Source organism: Glycine soja, chromosome 2, assembly GCF_004193775.1.
Source record: "Glycine soja cultivar W05 chromosome 2, ASM419377v2, whole genome shotgun sequence".
In the NCBI taxonomy this organism is placed as follows: domain Eukaryota; kingdom Viridiplantae; phylum Streptophyta; class Magnoliopsida; order Fabales; family Fabaceae; genus Glycine; species Glycine soja.
The window spans coordinates 14,243,942-14,269,560 of record NC_041003.1 but is presented as its reverse complement, the minus strand read 5'-3'; the positions used below and the strand labels follow the sequence as shown (position 1 = coordinate 14,269,560).

Below are 25,619 nucleotides of genomic sequence, written 5' to 3'. Positions count from 1 at the left end.
CAAAAAGAAAAAAGAAATAAAGAAAGAAAAAACGTAAGAAGGAAAATAGAAAAAAATAAAAAGAAGAAATAATCGTTAAAATGATATAAAACAAATGAAAAAGAATAAAAAAAATAAAAAAAAGTATGATAAATAATAAAGGTTTTTTTTCTAAATAGAATAGATAGATAATAGAATAAAATATGAATAAAAAATGTAAAGAAAGTTAAAAAGTCCGTGAGAAAGTTGCAAAAGAAGACAAATTTTGATAAAAGACAAACAAATAATAACATGTGTCAAAAAATTAGCAAGGGTTAGATTAGTAAAATTCTTAGCCTATAAATTTCTGATATTAAAGAATGAAGAATTGAATGAAAAAATAGATTTCTTATATTGAAAGTAGAAGTGTATTTTAAAATAAAACACTAAAAAATAGTTACGTTCTTCTTGTAAAAAGAGAAGAGTGACTGAAAAACGTGAGGTTGAAGTTTTAAGATGGAGGAATGAGGCAAAAAAGGGTGGCCAAAAATACATACCAAGTTTTAATTAGGAATGAATATACTCTGGTATTGGTGGCAAACAGTGGTATTGACTTTAAACCTTTATTTTTTAATTAATTGCATTTGAATTTAAAAACTGTACAATTAATGAAATATTTATTATATTAGTAGCATGCTAATCTAAATTAATAAAAGATACTACACCATTTCCACGAATTTCATAATGCATTCTGCTTAATTCCTATGCTTTTATGATCAAAACAAAAATTACTACTACCATATGTAAAAAGAATAAGAATAAATTGTAATTTTGGTGTTCTGGTTTCTTTAATCGTATCGTTTGGACCCTAATAATTAATGGCTTTTAATTTATTCATAATTATTATTTAATAATCTAACATATCATAATAGATTTAGAAAAACCAAAATTACAATTAAATCTAATAATAATGATTATGCGTATAAAGTTTAAAGTATACCAACAAATTATCGGTTTGGACCCTTAAGTATCGGATTAAAAAAAAACTATAAAGTCTAAACCCGGATTTATTTATGTTATCTTGGCCGTTTCAGGCAAGAAAAAAAAGAAGGCAAGTAGAGAAGGCGAGTGCGGTTGTTTTGTTTGACACTTCTTTGCGCTCTCTTTCTTTCTCTTCCAACGGTCCAACTTTGACTCTTCCTTCTTCTTCTTCCCATGGCTTCAACACCGCATTCCCTAAACCCTAGAGCAATTCCTTCACCGCTCAATTTCTGATTCTTTGTTACTCTCTCCGTTTCCGTTGCCACACCATGAACGTCACCCTTGTTGATTCCGCGCTCTTCGCGTTTCTCTTCCCCTCGCTGTGGGAGATCGAAGTCGCCGTCGCCGCCTCCGTCTTCGTCATCCTCGCCTACCGCTTCTTCACCGCACGGACCGGATACGCCGATCCGTCGCTCGCCGACAGTTCCGCCGCCGACGTCGCCGACGATAAGGACAAGGTTATTTTCGTCATTTCCTATGCTCTTCGATTGCCACCGCGCTTTCATTTCAGTCTTCGTTACTGTTTCTGTCGTGTTGTTTCTGAATCAGGGAAGATTTTCGGAGATTCTTTTTTTTTTCGACGGTTGCTTGTGTTTTATTCTATTGAATGATCTTGCAGTTTATGTTCGATTTCTTTTTTTCTTTTTTCTTTTTCTGGTTTTATAGGAATTGATTAATTCTCCTTAAGAGGAGTAGTTTGGATTCAATTTTGTCGAGTTCGTTAGGATTGTGAATTGTGATCAACAGTTCGTTTGCGTTTGTGGTTGGTCGAGAATAGAAACACTGTTTGGTTTTACAACTTAGTGGCTCGAAATTTTCGTGTTAGACCTTGATGTTTCATGGAGTAATTTTTAACTTTGTTGGCGTTCAATTTTGTCTGTGCTACGAGTTCGTTAGTATTGTGAATTGTGATCACTGATCACTAGTTTGTTGGCTTGTCAAGAACGGAAATGCTGTTCGGGTTTATAACTTAGTGATCGAAATTCTCGTGTTAGTTGCTTCATGGAGTAGTTTTTAACTTGTTGACATTCAGTTTTGTCTCTGCTGCGAGCTCGTGAGGATTGTAAATTGTGATCACTAGTTCGTTTGTGGCTTGTCGAGAACGAAAATAATACTGTTCGGGTTTATAACTTAGTGGCTCTAAATTTTTGTGTTAGGTGCTTCGTGGAGTAAAATTTAACTTGTTGACATGCAGTTCTGCACTTATTTTTGTAGATGGGGCAGTCTAAAGTGGATTCTCAAGCCAGTTCGGCGTACCTGATCAAGGTATTTAGGTTTTCTAGCAAAGTTTAGTCTGGACCTCCTTCCCCAGAGCAGGCAATGTGTCTTGCACTAAGGTTCGCATGTGGAATATATATATACATATATACTGGAAGTTATTGATGATATCTGGATTTGTTTTTAAATTCTCTTTGAAGTTAGAACTGTTGGCTGCCAAGAATCTTGTCGGTGCAAACTTAAATGGAACATCGGATCCTTATGCTATAATCACTTGTGGCAATGAAAAGCGATTCAGGTTTGTTGATCTAGTTTTTTTCCCTCCTTTATTTGAATCTATCTCTCCAATAAATGGTGGAGGCAGAGGAAAATTTTGTTAGTACCTTGGGGGTGGGGTGTGTTCATAAACTAAACCAACCCAATGTGGACCAAAAAAACTGATCCAAAAAACTGAAAACTGAAAACCGAACGGATAAAAAAAATTGAAAAACCTTAAATTTTTTATTGGATCGGATCGGATTTGATTTTAAAACCAATCCAAACCAAACTTATACATATGCATATATTTTTATTCATAAATTTATAATATCATTCATTTTTATTTCTTATAAAATTATCATATAACTTATATCTATTTATGAAAAATATATTCAATTAAAGAGATTTTTACTAATTATTTGAGTTAAGATGCCCAACTATTCTATTATTAGTTATATAATGAAATATAAATAAAATATTTGATATTTTAAATTATTTTTATTATATTTATTATATATCTTACCTTTTTTTTTAAAAAAAGTTATAAGTAAGATTAAAACCGAAAACCGATCCAATCCAAACCGTTTTAAATTGGATCAGATTAAATGTTTAACCTAAACCAATTGGATGTTAAATTAACAAAACCGAAATAATTGGATCAAATGATTTTTCTCTTCAAAACCCATCCAATCCACGAACACCCCTAGGGTGGGGTGGATTCTTTCAAATGGGAGCCAGAGACCCCTTCTCCAAAACTATGTGCCTCCCCTGTCTCAAGGAATTCTTTCCAGTAATATTTTTGGCCTTGAACAAAACTATTTATGTGGAGTTGTGGGCCTCTGTACTGTTAATTACTCTGCAATTCAGGTTGCAGATGGAAGGTTTTTGCTTTGCATATATTTCCATCTTTGTTTGACACATTACTAGATTTTACTGTATTAGGATTTTTCTTATATCTAGCAAACTGCTACAGGCAAGATACTATCCAGTTTTGCTTTTAACTATTTTTCCGACTTGCCTGTGTCATTGCCTTTTTGGTTTAGAGCTCTTTACTGTAATCAACCTTAGTTCTCTTACTTTCTTTTGTAAAGAAATTTAGTTTGTTGATAGTCTTATTTGTACTTTGCATTTGTAAGTGTAGGATTAATATATAGGAGGAATAATATATTTTGATGCCTTGGAATAAGTGCACAGCACCCATATATTTATGCATGTGACTGCATACATTAATATATATATATATATATATATATATATATATATATAAATGTTGCACAAAGATTTTGTACTTTAAATGGAATACATGTACTATCAGAATTGACCATAGAGTGACAAGAAAATAAAGAATGTGCGCTGTCAAAGTCTGTTAGACACTTAGACGTGTGACATACTGATATGAAAATATGTTTTCCATACTGAGGTTATCTTCTTCTTAAAATCAATGTTTTTGCTCAACATTGTTCATTGAGCCCTCTTAGTTGATATTCTTGTGTGCTGATGCAGCTCCATGGTCCCTGGTTCAAGAAATCCAATGTGGGGCGAGGAGTTCAATTTTTCTGTTGATGAACTTCCTGTTCAGGTAGCTAGATTATCATCTAACATCTATGTTTTGATTTGGAGTAATTATACCAAGTGTTTGCAGCTGCTGAAAGTGGTTTCAGTGGTTTGTGAGGTTCAATTCTTACTATTCTTGGCAGACTAATGTTTATGTTTAAGCTATTCTTATCATTAAGCACCAAGTTTTTTTTTAATAACCTTAAACTTATCTTCCAAGAACATGGTATGTATTTTTTTTTTTTATTTTTTGCTTTTTACCTGGATTTATGTTCTTTCATAGAACAAATAGTTTATCCCACCTCTTAGCTTTACATACAATAATATATTTTTTTGGCAGTAAATAGTTTTCCATGTATGAATGGATTTTATTTCATTGGCAATGCAATTTATTTACTAGAATGAAATAACACTATTTCATTGTCAATTTGTCATTGTAGTTAATAGAAAAAGATGTGATAGCAATAATGCAATAGTGAGAAAGTTGGGGTAGCACTTATTCTCTGGAAAAGATGATACAGTCTCATCTTTGGTGGTTTGGGCTTATGTGGGGAATACCTGTAGAATCCCTAATTAATAAGGAGAGTGTAGATTACATGGAGGAGGATAGTTCAATAAATTGAGACTCAGAGTTAGGGGCAGATCAAGGATAACTTTAGGCCAAACCATTTGAAGTATATAGATTTAAATGGTATGTTATTAGACATGATTTATGATGGCACATAATGGTGTCGTTTGATCTATGTATTCCATGTCACCTAGTGGGACAAGGATTTTGTTGTTATTTGTAATTAATTTATAATTAAATTGGATTCAGAATGTTAAGTGTGTCCACTTAATACCATCTTGATTCTAGTTTTGTATTTGAATGATAAATTTAATGCAGTAATACATTTTCTTTTTAAACTCTCAGACAAAGAAAACAGATGAGAAGAATAATGAAAATAAATATATCTATGCTAATGTAATTTTTTGAACCTAATTATAGTAACCAAACATAATATTTTCAGCATATTCTTGGATTGATATCTTTAAAGAAGTATCCGCATATATTTTGTGCCTTATGTCAGTAGAAGCTTCTCAATTGACAGATTAAACCTGTTATGTAGGTTTTCATGAAACTGACTTCTTTCCCTGCTGATGTAGCAGATCAATGTCACAATTTATGATTGGGATATAATTTGGAAAAGTGCTGTTCTTGGTTCAGTGACTGTTCCAGTTGAAAGTGAAGGTCAAACTGGTGCAGTGTGGCATACTTTGGATAGCCCATCAGGGCAGGTAATCCCTGCTGTCAGAAGAAATTTTGTTTGGTTTCAAAGTTTTTGTTTGTCTTTTTTAGTTCTAATACTTTTTTATGTCTCAAAAATATCATTTTTAATATGTAATTGAATGTCAGGTTTGTCTTCTTATAAAAACAATAAAACTATCTGGAAATGCTTCCAGGTAAGCCTTTTGGGTTTATATTTGTTTTTAAAAATGTGTATTATGTTGGTCCTAGATAATACTTGGGTGCTGTTATTATTATCATATGTTGGTGTATTTCTTATAGTCATCAATTGACTGGTCTGATAGGATAAATGGTTATGGGGGAGCCAACCCTCGAAGAAGGATGCCTCCCTTGGAAAGACAGTGGCCCACTGTAGTCCATCAAAAGCCAGGCCCTCTTCAAACTATATTTGATCTTCATCCAGACGAGGTTACTGACTGAAATTAAACTTGTTTGTTTCTGGTTAACGATTACTAATATGTAGTTTTTTTAAGGTCTAATATGCACAGAAATAAAAGATGAATTTGTACACCTGGCCTTTTGTATGATTGTGTTTGCGAATCTGACAAGTGAAGCATATTTTTTAGGTTGTTGATCATAGTTATTCTTGTGCACTTGAGAGGTCATTCTTGTACCATGGTCGTATGTATGTCTCAGCATGGCACATTTGTTTCCATTCCAATGTGTTCTCAAAGCAAATGAAGGTCAGACTATAATTCTGTTTTATCTAGGTTGAGTAGCAAACACTATAGCATACAGTGCAGATGTGGGACTTGTGTTTTTCCCAATAAAACCCCTCTCGCCTAGCACTTTTGGGCTTGATGCGTAAATAATATAGTGGGTGACCCTTTTGATGGATTTAGGATAGACTGTGATACCATCTTAAAATGTAGGTTTGGGCCTAACTCAATCCCAAAAGTTAGTTCATGGGTGAGGGTTGTCCACCACTTATATACTCTATCTCGGCACTATCTCTAGCCAATGTGGGATTTTTCCTAATAGAGACTATGAGGTCATTGATCCATCACTGGCTGTTTTAATTTAGGATTTTCTGATAATGTTTGACTGATTGATAAAAATTGGAGTTGGAGTAATTTAGATTTGAGATATGATACACACATACAACAATTTATACATCATTTTTTGTGTCTATCTTTCTCCATCATTATGACATGTAATAAATGATGTGTAGGAGAGAGTTAAACACAAAAAAATGTTGTTGTACAAACTGTTGTATGAATTGGTGTACAGATAACTCTCTTTAGATTTCATGTAAAGTTTCTCATTTAGGGAAACAGTTGTATTTTTAGTCATAGGCTCAGAGTTTTGCCTGGACCTTCATTTACTGAAACTGTATTACTTTTTTTTTATTCAAAGGAGGGGCCAGGCCCCCTGAAACTGTATTACTAATAGTAATATATATGACTTTAGAAGAAAAACTAAGCAAAAAAAATAAGCCCTTTATGATTGACACTGTCAATCTGTTATTTGTTGTGATTCCTGGGTTTTTTGTATTTATAGTGTCCTTTTCTTTTTCTAAATTAATTATACTATCATTTTTTTGGGATATTTGCCAGGTGGTTATTCCATTTGAAGATATAGATGAGGTACTATCTCCTTTGCTTTTCTCTTCCCATCTGCACCAAATATTTCAGTCAAATTAAAACTTCCATTCGGTGTAACAATTCTACTTTTTCTTAAGATACGAAGGAGTCAACATGCATTTATTAATCCTGCTATAACAATTATTCTTCGCATGGGTGCTGGTGGACATGGTGTCCCTCCTTTGGGAAGTCCTGATGGTTAGTAATTTGTTGTTTGAAACATTTATTTAGTTTCTTGGAGTAACTTTTTCTATTGTACTTTATGATTCAATTCAATGCTTCTGACTTGTCCAGATTTTTTCATAAAAAAATCAATCAAATTAAACTTAAGGCATTCAATCAGCTTGCTTCCTCTCTTTGTGTGTGGTACTGTGGTTCTACATGTTTTCTATTTGTATCACAACAATCACATTTGGTGCATGGGGGTTTTCCTTTGTTGTTGACTGACTTTCATGTTTTTCTAAATATTGACATCTTACTGTATTGCTGGACACTATTATTAATGTTATTCTGAATATTTCTTTTACAAACTAACCCTGAACGTTTTTATTTAGTGAATAAAAGTAAGCACTATATATTATCACACAGATGATGGCCTTTGTCAGATTGTTTGATTAGATCTGTATTTTTCTTTATTTCAGGTAGGGTCAGATATATGTTTGCATCATTTTGGAACAGGAATCATGCATTCAGAAATCTACAGCGTGCAGCAAAGAATTTCCATGAAATGTTGGAAGCTGAGAAGAAGGTTACAGCTCTTGCTTAATCAATTTGGTTTTCACTGTCTATAATACAAGCTCAATTGTACAAGTTTATATCTATTTTTTGAATAAGTTGCATCTTATTATGAAATCTATAAAAGATCAAACATAGGAATATGACTCCTCTAAAGTACTGAGTTTGTATATATTTTATGACAATCTATACTGTTACTTTTTCCATCAACCGTTATATTTTGTACTTTAGCCTTTAAAACATCCTATCAGATTAGGGGAGCCAAATGTTGCCAGTAATAAAATCTTATGCCATGTTGTGATTTGGGAACACATTATGAAACTGATGTGTGCCAATAGAGGGAAAACAAGGGACATTAGATGAATTGTGTGTTCCTGATCTACACAGCGAAGGTTCTTACTCCCTTTGGACCAAAACTATAGATGTTTAAGGTTAATGCATAGTTGCACACAATCATATGAAAGTAACAGTGTTTCTAGAGAGAGAATGAGTGAAAGAGCGAGAAACAGAGAGAATGTGAGAGTGAAGGGTAGAGGGAGAGGGAGAGAGAGGGAGAACGTGAGAGAGGGGGTCAATGTCTTTGAGCGAAACACTATGAGAGAACGAAAGAATGAGGAAGTGCAACCGAGAGATAGTGAGTATGAGTGGAAGACGGTGAGGTCTAGGAAGAGTAGATATCTGCGCACACAGGCAAACGGTGGGAAGGGGCGTAGACTGCAAAGCTCTCGGAGGAACTGGAGGGAAGGTGTAGACATCACCTCGTTTTACTTCACCAGATTCCCAGAGGAGGTAACCGAGGCGGAGTTATGGACCCACTTCCGTCAGTGGGGGGAGGTGAAAGAGATTTTCATGGGGGAGGTGAAAGAGATTTTCATCCCCAACCGGAGGAACAAAGAGGGGAGGAGATACGGATTTGTTCGCCTCAAAGGAATAGCAGATACGAGAAGTGTCGAAAGGGACCTTGATAACAGCTTCATACGGGGTCTCAAATTACACGTGAACATCCCCAAATATGGACGTGGTGAGGCAATGAAGGACCAAACTCAACACAAGCTCGTGTATAAGGGGGTGGGCATGGTCGAAAATGTATGTAAGGAGGAAGCTTCGCGTAGAGCAGCAGTGAGCAAAACAACCAAGAGATCATACGCAGAGGTAGCGGCGTCGCTGATAAAGAGGTCAAACCACTCGAGCAAGGACGACAACCACTTCGCCGGAGATGGCAGTTCATGGTCTACGCTTTCGATGGACATCTCGGAGGATGACAAAGTACGATATAAAAATGTCTGGGTTAGCAGATTGAAGAAGTTGGAGATTTTCGAAAGATTGGAAGAGGAAGTAGCATGGCATGTAGGCCCAGGAATTTCGGCCAAATATTTGGGTGATGACATGGCCCTTCTTCTTGGCCTATCAGACAAGAGAGCAGTTGAGATCTTACGTGAAGAGACAGAACAGGCCTCATCACTGTTCTATTCACTGACGAAATGGAATCCTAAGCTGCGGACAGAAAACAGACTGGTATGGATTCGCTGTTGGGGTATCCCGGTTGTTGCGTGGAAGATGGAGAATATTCGTAGGATAGTGGCGGCAGTGGGTGATCTCGTGGACGTTGATGACGATGTTGAGCTCATGCAAAGACTTGATAGGGCTAGGGTCCTGGTTAGGACATCGTGGCCGCCGTTAATTCAACATGTCACGGTCGTCCATATTGACGGCGCGAGTTATCGTGTCTCCATCGTTGAAGAAAATGGTGGTGTGGAGCCAAACGGAAACCGCCATGGGAGGAGCACATGGGATTCATCTGAAGAGATTATTTCTGACGAAGATGAAGACGACATGGCCACCTTACGTTCGTGGTCGACCGGCATGCTTCCGTTAGGAGGCGTCGGAGAACTTGCCGATGAGTGCCATGACACACAGTCATCACTATTACCCACTGGGCACTTGCGTGTGAATGAACCAGTGGGTAATGACCCACCCGACAAGATGATGGGTCCAACGTCTATCTCAGATACCGTAACCAGCCCAAAGAGGAAACAATTTGAAATGGTCAAAGAACAGCAAACACCCTATCCTGTAACTTTTGATGAAAAGGCAGTGGATTCAGAAAAGATATGTGATAGGCTTGCCGAGATAAACAAGGCAGGGTCCAGCTCTTTTGCTCGAGTTTCTGCAAACTGCCCCTCTGAGGCTGAGGCTGACCCTAAGCTTGGTCAAAATGTGGAGACTAGTTTTGATCATAACGGCCCACACACTCCTCTCTATGAGTATTCAGAAGTTCACAACCACATTGGGCCTTTCACTCTTAACACCCCCGAGGCCCAATTGAAGGAATACAATATCTCCCACCAGCAACAACAGGAGATACCCAATGTTCTGCAGGTGTATTCAAGGAGAAAGTGGTGCAAAAAGAAAGAAGCCCAAAAGGAGCTATTGACAGAGTCAAATTCTGTTCTATTAGAGAAAGAGAAAGAAGCCATTACCGAGAGACAATGTGAGCTACTAAACCAAATGGGCTTGACCCGTGGGGGAGATATCCAGCAGCTTATGGGACTTATGGCAAACATGGAGCAGAGAGATTGGCAGCAGAGAAGGGAGAAGACAACTGTATTAATGATAATACTCTCATATAATTGCAGAGGCTTGGGCAGGGGGGTTAAGTGGGCTGCTATTCGAAAGCTCAACTTAAAGTATAAGGTGGACCTTGTATGCTTACAGGAAACAAAGAAGGAAAATATCACCAAGCTCATTTGTCAGAACATATGGGGAGACTCTAATGTATCTTGGGACAGTGTTCCATCAATTCACACTGCTGGAGGACTACTTTGCATGTGGAACAATCTAGCCTTTGAGGTAGATGGGAGGGTGAAAGGCAGGAATTTTTTAATGCTTGTAGGGAGATGGATTAAGGAAAATCTGAAACTGCTCATTTTAAATGTATATGCTCCATGTGATACTGCTGGGAAGAGAGAATTGTGGGAAGAATTGAAGCAGTTAAAAGCTTCTAATCCTGAGGGTGTATGGTGTTTCCTTGAGGATTTCAATAGTATTAGAAGCATGGAAGAAAGATCAGGTTCGTCTCAAAGGACTGTGGGTGTATATGATAGTGCTGGATTCAATGACCGGATATCAGACATGGAGCTTCAGGAAATCAAATGCTTTGACAGCAGATTTACTTGGTGTAGGCCAAATGGATCTGTGAGGAGTAGGCTCGACAGATGCTTGGTATCTGAACAGTGGCTAGTTAAATGGCCTGATTCTTCTCAACAAGTGCTACATAGGGATTATTCTGATCATTGCCCAATCCTTTTGAAAACAGATATGGTGGATTGGGGTCCTAAGCCATTTAGGGTGATGGATTGCTGGCTTAAAAACAAACAATACCAAGCATTGGTTAAAGAAGTGTGGTGTGGGGATCAGCAACTTGGATGGGGGAGTATTGCGTTGAAAAACAAATTGAAGAATTTAAAATCCAACCTAAAAAAGTGGAGTAATGAGAATGGGGACATCAACAAGAATAAAATTCAACAACTGAAGCAGCAGCTGCATCAAATTGATTTACTAGCCCAGGACAAAACTCTGGGGGAGGATGAAGTTAAGACTATGAAGTCCATTCAACAGGAATTGTGGGAGGCCTCATTTGCACATGAATCACTCTTGAGGCAAAAATCAAGGATCAAATGGCTCAGGGAAGGTGACAGTAACACAGGCTTCTTTCATAAATCCATAAATTTCAGAAGACATTATAATGCAATTCAAGGAATATTCATTGAAAGTATATGGGTTCAGCAACCAAAATTGGTTAAGGAAAAAGCTGCAAAATTCTTTGCTGCCAGATTCACAGAGGAAAAGCTTGACAGACCTACCTTGGATGGGGTACAATTTAATATCATTACCCACACACAAAGGGAGGAGCTGACTGCCCCATTTACAGATCTTGAACTCAAGGATGCTGTGTGGAGTTGTGGTGGAGACAAATGTCCTGGGCCGGATGGATTCAATTTGAATTTCATAAAGGAGTTTTGGGGGCTTCTAAAACCAGATTTCAGGAGGTTTGTGGATGAGTTTCATGTCAATGGAAGCTTTCCTAAGGACAGTAATGCATCCTTTCTGGCCTTAATTCCTAAAATAAACCATCCACAATCTTTTAATGAATACAGACCCATCTCCCTCATTGGCTGTATGTATAAGATAATAGCCAAATTACTGGCCAACAGGCTAAGAAAAGTGATGCCTGACCTCATTGATGAGAGGCAATCAGCCTTCATAAAGGATAGACACATCCTTCATGGAACTTTGATACTCAATGAGGTAATAGAGGAAGCTAAAAGATGTAAGAAGCCAGCTCTGGTGTTCAAGGTGGATTTTGAAAAGGCCTATGATTCTGTTTCATGGTCATTTCTGGACAATATGCTGGACAGGATGGGGTTTTGCCTCAAATGGAGAAAATGGATCAACGCATGTAATCAATCAGCATCAATCTTAATAAATGACAGCCCCACAAAGGAATTTGCTCCCACTAGAGGTTTGAGGCAAGGGGACCCCTTAGCCCCTTTACTTTTTAATATTGTGGCAGAAGGCTTGACTGGTATGATGAGGACAGCTTTAATCAAAGGTTTATACAGAAGTTATCTAGTAGGAAAGCAGAAGGTGCCAGTAAACATTCTGCAATATGCAGATGATACTGTCTTTGTGGGAGAAGCCTTATGGGATAATGTAATTGTGCTGAAGGCCATGCTTAGGGGCTTTGAAATGGCATCTGGGTTGAAGATTAATTTTTCAAAAAGCAATGTGGGGATATTTGGAGATGATATCAACTGGGTACATGATGCAGCTCATTTTCTCAAGTGTAGGCAGATGGAGACTCCTTTTCATTATTTGGGGATTCCTATAGGGGCTAAGCCTTCTAGCTGCTTGGTGTGGGAACCACTGATTAAAAAATTTGAAGCAAAACTATCTAAGTGGAACCAGAAATTCCTATCAATGGCAGGGAAGGTTACTTTGATAAATTCAGTACTAACTACTCTACCAATATATCTCCTATCTTTTTTTAAAATTCCTCAAAAAGTAGTTCAGAAAGTGATCTCTTTACAAAGGAATTTTCTATGGGGGGGTTCTCAAGATCTCAAGAAAATTGCGTGGGTGAAGTGGGAGGGCATTTGCCTCCCCAAGGAGGTTGGGGGACTTGGGATTAAGGATATTACTAGATTTAATGCAGCTTTGTTGGGAAGATGGATATGGGCCTTATCCTCTAATCAAAACCAGCTATGGGCTCGAATTCTAACATCCAAATATGGTGGCTGGGGGCAGATCTTAATAATGGCAGAGATAGACCTTGGCACTCTCAATGGTGGAGGGATCTTCGAAAATTAGTTAAGCAGCCTGAATTCAGCCCTATTCATCAACACATGATATGGAAGGTAGGGGATGGGAGCATAGTCAAATTCCGGAAGGATAAATGGTTGGGGGCTGATTCTAACCTTGAACAGCAATATAACCAGCTGTTCCTCATCAGTGGGCAATAGAACAGTACTATTTTGAATATGGGTAACATATCTCATGGACAATGGGGATTTAAAATGGAGAAGGAATTTATTTGATCATGAACAGGGTGAAGCTGTGGATTTTATGGAAGTAATTAGTAATGCACAGATCCAGCCTCAAATGCAGGACACCTTGAGGTGGACAGCTGATCCTTCGGGTTTATACTCAACTAGGTCAGCCTACAGATTGTTAATCACTGCCAACAGAAATCTCCCTCAGGCCAACATCTACAAGACAATTTGGAGGCTTAACATCCCCCCAAGAGCTGCGGTTTTTTCTTGGAGACTTATCAAAAATAGATTACCCACTAGACACAATCTCCTAAAAAGAAATGTACCCATTCAGGAACACACTTGCCCTTTATGTGGATATTATCAAGAGGAGGCTGGTCACTTGTTTTTCAACTGTAAATTGACCAGTGGTTTATGGTGGGAATCCATGAGGTGGAATCGGATGGTTGGACCTCTTGCAGCCTCTCCAGCATCTCATTATGCTCAATTCTGTGATGGCTTTGGAGCTGGGAAAAATCAAAGTCGATGGCGTCGATGGTGGATAGCATTAACAAGTTCAATATGACAGCATAGGAATTTTCTGATATTCCAAGGCAAGAGATTTGAACCACCAAAAGTGTTGGAAGATGCTTTATTCCTCTTGTGGTCATGGTTAAAGTCCAGAGACAAAAATTTCTGTACTTCCTTCAACTATTGGTCGTCCAACCTTGTGGAATATTTTGGCTAATATGGGTTACACATATCTAGTATATGTGGTGGGGCTAATGTTGATATTTAATTTTGTATTGGAGGGTGGTTATTAGGTGCACTGCACTTATGTATAAATCACCAGCAGTACTTCTGGTGCTGCTGTGTTTATTATGAATAATATATAATATATCTTTTGCCTTCCAAAAAAAAAAATGCATAGTTGCTCATAGCTTAAGAAGTATTTAATGCTACTCACAAACTACAAATTTAGTCTAAAATGCCTTCATTTAATATCTATGATTGGGAGTGGTTGTGGAATAGATCATCAATAGTATATTTGGAAGAAAATAACTAATGAGACTTGGAATTTGTAAAACATCGATAGTTTTAGAAAAAATGAAGCTAAAACATCAATAGTTTTGGTCCGGAGAGAATATTTATAAAAAACTTCGTACCCCATTGTCTAGAGGCTCTTCGCTATGCAGTGCATAATATCCTGATTTACATAATTACATGCAGTGCATAATATCTATTAATTACCTAATTATAAATTTCACTTAATCTCCAACACTTTCAAGTATGCATGCTTGATATGCATATAACTAACTCAAGGAGCTCCCAATGACTTTGTGAGGAAATCTGTCAATAGATCATTTGAATTGATAAATCCAATGGTGTGTCTGAATAAGATCTTTCCCATGATGAAATGTGTTTGGACCTGATTTTTTTCTTTCCTTTTCAATTTCATAGTAATTTTTACCCTGAAATTTTTGTATAAATAGAGAACAATTTCAAGAAATTCAGTGTTTTTGTTAATCATTATACAGGAAAATGCAGAGTCAGAGCTGCGTGCACATAGTAGTTCTGTCAGAGGAAATAAGATACTAGATAAGGCTCCTGAAGAAAGCATGCCAAAAACTGGAAAACTTCAACCTTTTGTCAAAGAAGAGGCTTTAGTTGGCATATACAATGTATGCATTGTTTTCTCCTTTTATCTTCACAAGTTTAACTATCAGCTTAATTATTTATATATAACTAGTGATCCTTCTACAGGAAGTTTTTCCCTGCACAGCTGAGCAGTTTTTTAACTTGTTATTGAATGATGGTTCAAATTTTACTAGCAAATATCGTTCAGTACGAAAGGACACTAATCTTTTGGTAAGTTTTCTTCAATTGCTATTGTCATTATTTTTAAAAGTTAATTTCTCAACTGGGTTATAATGGAAATCAAATGTGAAATAATAAAATGCTTATTCTTGTATCTCAGAAATGGCTATTAATTATTGTGCAAGCTAGCTTGGCTTTTTTCTGATATTGAGGAACTGCTTTGCCTGCCAATGTTGAAAGCAAAGCTTGATGCACGACACAAGTTTGTTCAAATTAAGATGTTTATCCTCATTTTATAATTTAAAATGGTTTAATCTTTGATTCTTTGTGATTCACATAATGATAACTTTATTGTGTTAGATGTTTTCTAGTTTGTGGTTGTGGTTTCCTAGATTCAGGTTCACAATGAACCTTCCAGATTATAGAAAATTCAACAGGAAATTCAAAATTATGAATAACTACATGACAATATTCAGCCCATGGATATGTTGCCTACATATGGTTCACAACAAAACTGAGTCCATATTAACACAACACTGTCAGAATGATGGATAGTCTGGCAGATGGTAGTACGATAACATAGAGTAGAGTTGGTCATGAGCTCTCCAACTACAATAGCTAGCTTTTGTTGTGTGGTTCTCCTAATCTTTTTATCATATGACATCTTTAATTTTTACCTAAGTCATTTTCCTCTTGTTTCTTGCTAAAATTGAAATGTGTATTGTTTTTTTTTTTTTTTTTGCACAGCAAAAATCTGATAGTATTAAAATAAATTCAGTACTAGGAGTACTGAGGAGAATTAGAATATACACAGGCAGTACTCTGCCAGCCCCACCTACAAAGATATAACCACAAAAAGTGGAGACCCATGCAACTAAAGAAAAGGCCCTAAGACATTTCCTCCTTTAAGCTAGAAGACCATTGATTAAAATGAGTATGGAAATCTTTCTCCATGCTGTTGATCCAAGACCAGGTGTGAAATACAGCTTCATCCATAACTTTTTCTGAGTTGAAATCCTGGTTGTGAAACACCAAGGCATTTCTATGCTTCCAAATAGACATGGATAGAGCTATCCAGAAAACTTCCCATCGCTTGTCGACATTGCTTTTCCCACTCCAAAGAGAGAATTGCAGAAAATGGCTTTTAGGTTCAATAGAGAAAGGACCCTCTCTATTAACCCATCTCAAGCTCTCCCACCAAAGGTGTCTAGTTTTCCTACAAGAAAACAAGATATGGCCAGCTGTTTCCTCTTCCTGATCGCAAAGAGGGCAGTTATAAGAGGGCAGCTCCACATGTCTCCTCCTTAGATTATCCCTAGTAGGAAGTCTGTTCTTGAAAATTCTCCAAGAGAAAGCACTTGCTCTTGGGGGGATTTTCAGTCTCCAAATGATCTTGGAAGTGCTGTCTTCCTCAAAAGAATTACCCTCATCTTTGAGGAGATTGTAGGCTGACTTTGTGGAATAGTGACCAGCAGGATCCCCCCCCATGAGAGATAGTCCTGACTTGAAGGATGAATCTGAACAGCCTCAATGTCAGCCATGAATGCTGCCACCATGTCAATTTCATGGTCAAAGAAGTGCCTCCTCCATTGTATCTTCCACTCCCATCTTCCATCACTTAAGAGGCCCATTGAGTTAATAGGATGATTCTGTTGAGTACTCACTTGATATAAGGTTGGGTACTTATCTTGGAGACTTAAATCATCCTCCCTCCACTTGTCTTTCCAGAATTTAATTCTGGTCCCATCACCCACCTTCCACTTCAAGTTATTGAAAATGCAATTACTATGTTGATGATGTTGGAAAACATGTCTTAAATCCTTCCACCAAGGAGAAAAATCAGCTCTATTTCTGCCATAGCATAAAGTATTCCATCCTCCATATTTAGACATTAATATTCTGGCCCAAGGCTGATGTTGATTATTTGCCAAATCCCATTTACCAAGCAAGGCCTCATTGAACTTGGACAAGTCTTTAATCCCAAGCCCCCCTTTGTTCTTGGGAAGGCAGATAGTATCCCAATTTACCCAAGCAATCTTGGCTGCCTCAGAACCTCCTCCCCAAAGGAAGTTTCTCTGAATTGAAACTAGCTTATTGACCACTTTTTTAGGAACTTTAAAGAAGGACAGCAGATAAATGGGCAGAGCTGTTAGTACAGAGTTGATGAGAGTTATCCTTCCTCCCATGGAAATACATTTCTGCTTCCATTTACTTAGCTTGAACTCAAACTTGCTAATGATAGGCTGCCACACGTTCCAGTTTTTAGATGCTGTCCCCACTGGAATTCCAAGGTAGGAGAAGGGGATATCCAGCTGACCACAGTTGAGAAAAAGGGCTGCCTCCCTGCACCACGATTCTGATTTCCCCAAGCACCCGTATTGGCTTTTAGCATAATTAATTTTGAGGTCAGACACCATCTCGAAGATTCTAAGAACAGATTTCAGGACTCTAATATTATCTGTAGTTGCAGATCCAAAAAACAGCGTATCGTCTGCATATTGCAGAATATTAACCTCCTCCTTGTGACTCCCCACTTGATAACTTTGGAATAAGTTCTTAGAAATAGCTGTCCTCATCAACCCGATGAGACCTTCAGCTACAATGTTAAAAAGGAAGGGGGCAAGGGGATCACCCTGCCTTAGCCCCCTCTGCGGAACAAACTCCGAAGTGGGACTGCCATTAATAAGAATGGATATGGTTGCACTAGACAAACATCCATATATCCATTGTCTCCATTTTTCACAAAAGCCCATCCGCTTCATCATGTAATCTAAGAACCCCCAAGAGACCGAATCAAAGGCTTTTTCAAAATCCACTTTGAAGATCATACAAGGATTCTTTTTAGATTTGGCTTCAGCTATAACCTCATTAGCAATCATGACCCCATGGAGGATATGCCTTCCTTTCAAGAAAGCAGTTTGCCTTTCATCTATTATATGAGGAAGAACACGAGCCAGCCTGGTAGCCAAGATTTTGGACACTATTTTATAGGCACACCCTATAAGAGAGATGGGTCTATAATCATTAAGAGTCTGCAGGTTAGTGGTCTTGGGAATGAGGGCTATGAATGAGGCATTGCTTCCTTTGGGAAATCTGCCATTGAAGTGGAACTCATCCAGGAACCTAGTAAAATCAGGTTTTAGGGTCTCCCAAAACTGCTTTATAAAATTGAATGTACAGCCATCAGGACCAGGGCTTTTATCTCCTCCACAAGCCCACACTGTTGATTTAATTTCCCCTTCAGAGAATCTAGCAATAAGGCAATCCTTGTCTCCTTGATGAATGGTAGAAAAGTGCACTCCATCCAGAGTAGGCCTATTTAGATTCTGCTCTGAGAATCTGTTCTTGAAGTGGTTTAAAGCTGCAGACTTAACTCTGTTAGGCTCTTGAACCCATTCACCTGCGATAATCAGACCTTGAATAGCATTAAACCTTCTTCTGTGGTTAATCATTCTGTGGAAGTAAGCTGAGTTTCTATCCCCTTCTTTTATCCACTTCACTCTAGATTTTTGCCTCAGCATGGATTCATAAGCATGTGCTGCATTCCAAAGCTGTTCCTGCAGAGATTTCTTAAGATCTCTCTCAGCTTGAGATAAAATTGAAGCATTGCCACCAGCCTCCAAAGCATTCAGCTCCTTTTTTAAATTCTGAATTTTGGAAGCATTAATAACACCATTTTGAGAGCTCCAATGCCTTATACAACTTTTAATGAACTTCAGTTTCATCTTTAAGGCAAAACCGCCCCACCCACTAGGGTGATAGTTGCCCCATCTGTGGCGCACCATGTTCTGAAATTCTTTATCCTGCAGCCACCAGTCCATAATCTTAAAAGGTCTAGGCCCCCAGTCAATGGTTCTAGACCTCAAAAGAATGGGGCAATGATCAGAATAATCCCTATCAAGCACAAATTGTGTGGAATCTGGCCATTGGGACAACCACTCATCAGATAGAAGAAACCTGTCCAATCTACTCATTGCAGTTCCATTAGGTCTATACCATGTGAAAATCCTTCCAACAGATCTGACTTCCTCTAAAGCCATGTCCGAGATCCAAGAATTAAATTCAGAAGAGCTGTTGAAGTTCCCCAGGGACTGAGATGAGCTGATCCTCTCATGCTGGTGTCTTATAGAGTTAAAATCACCCACTACACACCAAAGGCCTTCAAGAAGGGAAGATCTAAGAATTTTAATCTCCTCCCACTGTTGTCTCTTTCCCTGCAAATCACAGGGAGCATAGACATTAGTGATGCAGACCTTTTTGTTTTCTTTTGTCCATGTTCCTTCCAGCAGAATGTAACCTCTGCCCACTATCCTTCTATCCACCACAAAAGAGTCATTATCCCAAAGACACAGAAGTCCTCCTGCTGCACTAATAGAAGGGACAAACTCCCAAGAAACATTATCATCCCCCCACAAATATTGACAGAAAGATTTGTCTATGGACTCCTTCTTAGTTTCCTGTAAGCAAAGCATGTCAACATTGTTGGCCAAGGTTAGCTTCCTAATGGCTGACCTCTTAATGCCACTGCCCAGCCCTCTAGAATTGAAGGATAAAATATTCATGGTTCAATTTGCTTCATTCCCATCAGACCTGTTAAATCATTGGAACATCTACTACTGTTGTCTTCATTCAAGGTGTTGTCCTTACTGTTATTAGACTTACAATAAGACACCCCCAACTCTCTAGCGATAGCCATATGAAACGCTTCCTCTTTGTCAGAAAAAACTTTACTAACATCATTACTGGGACCAGGGCTATGGGAAGGGTGTTGCTGCTGAGGAATCGGCCCTCCTGGGTCTGAAGTGTGAAAATCCCTCCCCTCCTGGGCCTCCTTATACTGAGAGTTAGATATGGGAGTATGGGTGGGGCCAGGCTGAGGTTGAAAAAGAGTTGTGTCCGAGGTGGCTAAGACTGCTTCAGGTTGGGTATCAGTCTCACTAAGGGTTCCAGGTTTTTCCCCAGGGTCCAAGACTCTAATGTCCCCCTCATTTCTGGTGTCACGAGATGTGGATTGTAAAAAAGATTGGGCCTTGTATTTTTCTTTACCACCCTCCTTTTTTCTAACATAGACTTTAACATTTCCAACTGCACCTTCTTTTGGGAACGGGCCCTTAGAGACAAGGCCCAACTTTTGGTCCTTTCTATCCTCCACCGAAGTCATGGTTGCATATCCTGTGCCCCTTTCATTTGAAAAAGCCAAATTCGAATCCCTATAGACCATTGGGGGGGTCTGCAGGGTAATAACTGCAGGGTCATCCTGCATAGCCCGAAAACAAGTTCCCTTTTCTGTGTCAACTTTCACTTTGTCCTCATTAGCTATATCGTCTTCTCTGTCGTGGGGTTGGATAGGACAGACATCCCTATGGTCAGCCTTACCATATGCATGCAAGTTAGGGATGAGAGGACCGTTGTGATCCTCTTTTGCCAGCCCTTCGCCTGTCGTTCCTGCAGCTTCAGACTGATAGGCGCAGGGACGACCAGGCTCGATGTCGACATCTGTCAAGACTTCGGTTTCCGCGCTCCAAAGGTTGAGAGTCCGGGCCCACTGTCGCCGCCGACTGTGGAGGAGGCCGGACCTGAGGCAGGGAGAGACATCGGAGAAACCGACAGAAGATCTTCCATCGGAGATACGATTGGTGAGCTCGTCATCGGATTCCGCCAGAGTCGTGGTGAACGGCGATGGTGGGAAGGATTCCGATACCATCAAGCTCTTCCGTCTTCCCCACCTGAAGCCCATCTCCTCTCTCATCTCCAACTGATGCATCGTTCCATCCACGATGGCTATCAACGAACGGGCTATGTTTGGCTTCTCCTTTGTGCGAACTAGGACACGCGCCACATCCATCCTCGATCGCTCCTCCGTCTCTTCATCGAGCTCGATGAGCTCTCCAAAGCCCGATACCAGTTTCGCCATGTTCTCCTCATCCCATGCCGTTAGTGGAAGGCCCCAGATGTATATCCATGCTAGACGATGAGAGGGCTTCATCTCGGGCGACCATCTCTGGATAGAGATAAAAGGGGTTCGTCCATTTTGTTGTTCTCGGTCATTAAGCTGACGAGCTCCATCTTCATCCAAACCGTGTAACAGAACTAAGTCATCACCCCAATAAGTGATCTTCATCTCCATATCAAACACCCCCTGGACCTCCTCCGCTACCTTTTCAAACATGGCTTTGTTTTTCACACGCCCCACCCATATATTCTCCAACCACCCTGTGTTCTGCTTGTTTGTGTGAATGACTATGGAATCGGTCTTAACTGCTGCATCCTCCGTCCCGATCATAGGTTCATGTGTAGTCTTGGCCTCCTCCTTATGATTATCCTTCAGAACTTCCACGTACGATTTGAGCTTGGGATGTGGGATGGGGTCTTGCCTTCTAGTTTCATACTCCCTGCGTTTCATTCCTGCTCGATTAACTATTCCAGCAAGAGTCCTGACTTCCTTGATACCTCCTCTCTGGAATTTCGGCTTGTTGACGAACAACTTCATACCTTCTATGAAAATATTATTATCAAGTTGTCTCTCCAAACTATCCTCATTTTCTTCCCCTTTGAAGCGAACGAAACTGTAACGAAAGCCCTGTTTGTTCCTTGTTTTAGATATGAAAATCTCCCACACCTTCCCCCATTCCTGGAATATCTTCCATAGGTCTTTCTCACAGATGTGATTCGGAAAGTGAGCAAAATAAAAAGAAGTTACATCTGGTCGGCTCCTCCATGTTGCTAGATTGAAGCTTCCTCTACTGTGATCATATTTAGAGGCGTTCTGTCTGTGTTGACCCCCTCCTATACCATTTCCTTCCTTTGCTCGAGCCTTCCTCCTGCCACGGACTTGGGTCCATTGGCCCTCCTGAAGTTCAGTGTCATATCGTCGTTGGTCATCTCGATGATTATCTCCTGCAGGATGCCTGGAAATCCTTCTCCCACTTCCTCTCTCAACCTGACTGTATCTGTCCCCATCAAGATGTCTCTCCCTCCACTGCTGGTTCCTAAGTCTTGAACGACCTCTCTCTCTCTCAGGCTCTCTCCCGATCTCATCTCTCGCCCTGTCTCTGTGTTTGTCTCTTTCTCTCTCACCCTCTCTCTCATTTTTCCAACTAGTATAGACTGCTCAAAATCTGTTCTTGTTTCTCTCCTGATCTAATTTCTTTCCTTCTCTGTTTATGGTACTTATTCTATTTTTTAGAGAGATTGAGAGGCTCTTTAATTTCCTTCCATGGAAGATTGAAATGTGTATTGTATTGTCTTATTCATACTCAAATGAAAAAACCCTTTGATGTCAATGATTGTCTCCAAAGTTCAAGCTTAGAGTTAAACTCTTCCATAAATTCCTCAATCAAAACATATCATCCACAAAAGGCATGCATGTAGGGATAATGTTTTCTATGTTCTTGGTAAGCATATCTAAAACTAGATTAAACAAGCAAGGACTCAAGGTAAGAGCTGTGACATAAACACATCCTTACAGAATAGTCCTTAGTCTCATCTACAAGGGTTCTCATACTAGTGGTTACTCTATCATTCATTTGCAAATGGATTGTAGATCTTATTATAGGTGATGCTTTCTCACCCTTATATGACATTTCTCTCCTTTTCCTTTATAGATTCTTCTTTTATTAAAAATAAAGAAGAGTACGACTTAGTAATAGTAGTACGTAGTTTCTTTTTTCTTTTTTTAATCTTGGAAGTTGTATAGTCTTACATATACTCGTTTTATTTAGTTCTCTCTGACCGCCTCAATTGTCATTGAGAAAACACTGGCTTTCTGACAATTTTGTTTAATTGATTATGGAAAGGTGGTAATCAGAATTTGTCTGTAAGATTATTTGTGGTTACCGTTAAAATTAGATTTCTTTTCTCGGCGCAACATTTTGATTATGTCTTGATGTTTTACTCTAAACTTGGAATGGATGAATATTGAGGTTTCAGATGATTTGTTTGTTCTGCATGTATTTAACTTTTGATAGCCTTGCTTTGGGTCTTAAGGTGTTGGTTTGCTCTATGGTTATCCTGTTTGCAGATGGGTCAGTGGCATACAGCAGATGAATATGATGGACAAGTCCGAGAGATAACCTTCAGATCCCTTTGTAACAGCCCTATGTGCCCTCCAGACACAGCCATGACAGAGTGGCAACATCATGTTCTATCACCAGACAAGACAAACCTGGTTAGACTGTTGCTTGTATTTGCTTATGACGAAATATTAAATTAGTCAATGAGAATGTAATAACTGATTATGTTTCAAGTTTAAATAGCTTTTGTGGCCTGGTTAACTTCCTTCGCTTTTGCAAATTGCAACTCTTATCCTTTCCTTTTTTACCCCCCCCCCCCCAAAAAAAAACAACTTCTCTGCGGAGTTCGGAGTTCAAAATAACTAATGAAATGTTGTTTATGACTTCTCTTAGGTGTTTGAGACTGTGCAACAGGCACATGATGTTCCATTTGGATCCTACTTTGAGGTTAGGCAATACTTAAAATATCTGAATACTCAGTCCTGTGATCTGATTTGAATCATTCCATTTCTATACTTTTATTGTTCATTAGTTTAATAGATGCACGTATGATATGTATAGTCAAGAAAACTCCCAATTGCCATTGAAGACCATTGCTCGTAAAGCATATATTGCTTATTATTGTAAATCCAAACTTTAATCTTTAAGTGTGGCTGAGGAAGGCACAAAAAATTGCCAAACACATCTACTTTTCAAGTTCTTCATTAATCATTTATTCAATAATCCTTATAGCGAATTAATCTATTATCTTACCCTCGTTAGGCATGTTGGTATTGCACATAAAATAAAATTGCTTAGCACCTTTAGAATGAGTGTGAAGCTGCAACCGACCAAACAACTATCAAATACTTGTGTTCTAGCTTTTGTTATGGTTTACAATGCCCTTATCAAAGCAATGCCAACTGGAAAGGGAAGGATAGACATTTTAAGTATTAATGTAAAAACTTACTATCATCAGTTTTCTTTTAAGATGTTCATTTGTGACTATCTATCAAAAGGGAGAAAGAACTGGTTCTACCCTTTAAAAATACTTGTTTTAAAAATCCTAGATGGCTACACCTCTTATAATTGGAAGGACTAAAAATCGAATAAAAAAACATACCAATAATTGTCCCTTCATTAAACTGTGATTTGTTTGTCTCCTGGCATATTTATTCTAATATTATATATTATAATTTTTCTGATAAAAGATGGTGCTCTGTTCTTGGTCCAATAGGTACACTGTAAATGGAGCTTGGAGACAATTAATGAAACCTCATGTACTCTGGACATAAAAGTGGGTAAGTTGTGGTTGAAATTCCTCTATTGTCCCATTTTACTTATTCCTCATTTAAGTCTGTCATTGATGATGCGGTTCTCTACTAATCACCCACCACAAAAAAGTGTTAACTATAAAACCCATGATATTATTTGTTTCTTGGGATATTTTCATGATTTTGCCCCTTTTTCTTTCATTAGTACAGCCTGTATGATTTGAAACTGTGTTCACAGCTAAACTTTATTCACACAGCACTCGCTGTTTGCCAGCATTTCCAGGCACACCCATGTCTTCCTCTACTCCTGTTCCTTTGCTCACCCTTTGTTTTCATCCCCTTTTTTGTGGGTGGTTATGTTTTAGTCGTCATTCTGCTGTACCCGTTCAATCTTCTGTTCTACCTTTGTATTCTGTAGCAGATTAAAGCAATTTTGGGATTGGCTGCTCTGCCACTATCTTGGCATTGATAACTAGATACAAATTTTATGATTACCATGTTAGAATCAGGGACAAGCTAAAATTCTGAGGACATGGCCTATGTGAAAATCATTAGGGAAATATTAAAGTAAAAAATCAAATCTGGCTTCATTCCCTTCCTTCTCTGCTTTTGCAGGTGCACATTTCAAGAAATGGTGTGTTATGCAATCCAAAATAAAGTCAGGGGCAGTCAATGAGGTTGGTAGATCTTTTGTTGACAGAGTTATTGCATGTATAATAATAGTTCCTTCAAATTGCTGGTATTAACAGCTTTTAATTAATAGAAAAAATTGTTGTTTAACAATGTAGTACAAGAAAGAAGTTGATGTGATGTTAGATGTTGCTCGGTCGTATATAAAATCAAATACTCCTAATGACGAGGATGATAAGGCCTCTTCACCACCCCCTGCAGCGACCGGGGAAAGCTAATATTTTTTTGGCAACCTCAGATTAGGATTTTATTTATCTGTGCTATATTGTAACTTTTTTTTTTGTTATCTTTTCATGTAACACGCATAGGGGAAATATATGTATATTTTGATTGCAATATCTCCGTTGGTAACTTTCACAGCTTTGTCATAGGGGGGATTCTGGTGTCTTTTTTTCTTCTTCTGGAAACGCATCTGTGGAAAATGAAAATTTCTTTATATTGCCTTTAATTACTAATAATAAGGTTTTGCCTTTTAAGAGAAGTTATCATATGATATAGCACTCCTGTTGATAAAGAATTGTCTTGAAGATCAGTTTCTCAAAATTGGTTGCCACTTTTCTTTCTGTCACATTTGTAAATAATGGAGTGAGCACTGTCCTTTTCCCCAAAGGCCAGAGATGCATGTATGTGAGGATGAATATTGGGGATGTGTGATTTAAGCCAGTTCTACTTGATAAAAT

At 38.4% G+C, this 25,619-nt stretch overlaps 1 protein-coding gene across 7 annotated transcripts; it reads left to right on the top strand.

Moving 5' to 3' along the window:
- The first annotated feature begins 1,046 nt into the window (after positions 1–1,046).
- On the top strand, positions 1,047–25,466 carry LOC114389089 (BAG-associated GRAM protein 1-like). 7 transcript variants are annotated; one of them, XM_028349683.1, is made up of 18 exons: positions 1,047–1,457; positions 2,215–2,265; positions 2,418–2,515; positions 3,979–4,054; positions 5,176–5,307; positions 5,426–5,472; positions 5,602–5,725; positions 5,884–6,000; positions 6,874–6,903; positions 6,999–7,098; positions 7,542–7,648; positions 14,705–14,848; positions 14,931–15,035; positions 23,005–23,151; positions 23,390–23,443; positions 24,213–24,276; positions 24,865–24,926; positions 25,038–25,466. In XM_028349683.1, the coding sequence occupies exons 1-18, from the start codon at positions 1,269–1,271 to the stop codon at positions 25,155–25,157; spliced, it is 1,767 nt and encodes a 588-aa protein (XP_028205484.1). In that variant the 5' UTR covers positions 1,047–1,268; the 3' UTR covers positions 25,158–25,466. The 7 variants fall into 7 exon arrangements, with proteins under 7 accessions (XP_028205484.1, XP_028205493.1, XP_028205501.1 ...); XM_028349692.1 differs by having other exon boundaries at positions 5,179–5,307; positions 25,038–25,157; XM_028349706.1 differs by having other exon boundaries at positions 1,324–1,457; positions 2,195–2,265; positions 25,038–25,387.
- The last annotated feature ends 153 nt before the right edge of the window (positions 25,467–25,619 follow it).

Coding starts and splice junctions, on each gene's coding strand:
- LOC114389089 (XM_028349683.1), top strand. CDS start 1,269: ATGAACGTCACCCTTGTTGATTCCGCGCTCTTCGCGTTTCTCTTCCCC. Junction 7,099..7,541: donor TCCTTTGGGAAGTCCTGATG/GTTAGTAATTTG, acceptor TCTTTATTTCAG/GTAGGGTCAGATATATGTTT. Junction 14,849..14,930: donor CTTTAGTTGGCATATACAAT/GTATGCATTGTT, acceptor ATCCTTCTACAG/GAAGTTTTTCCCTGCACAGC.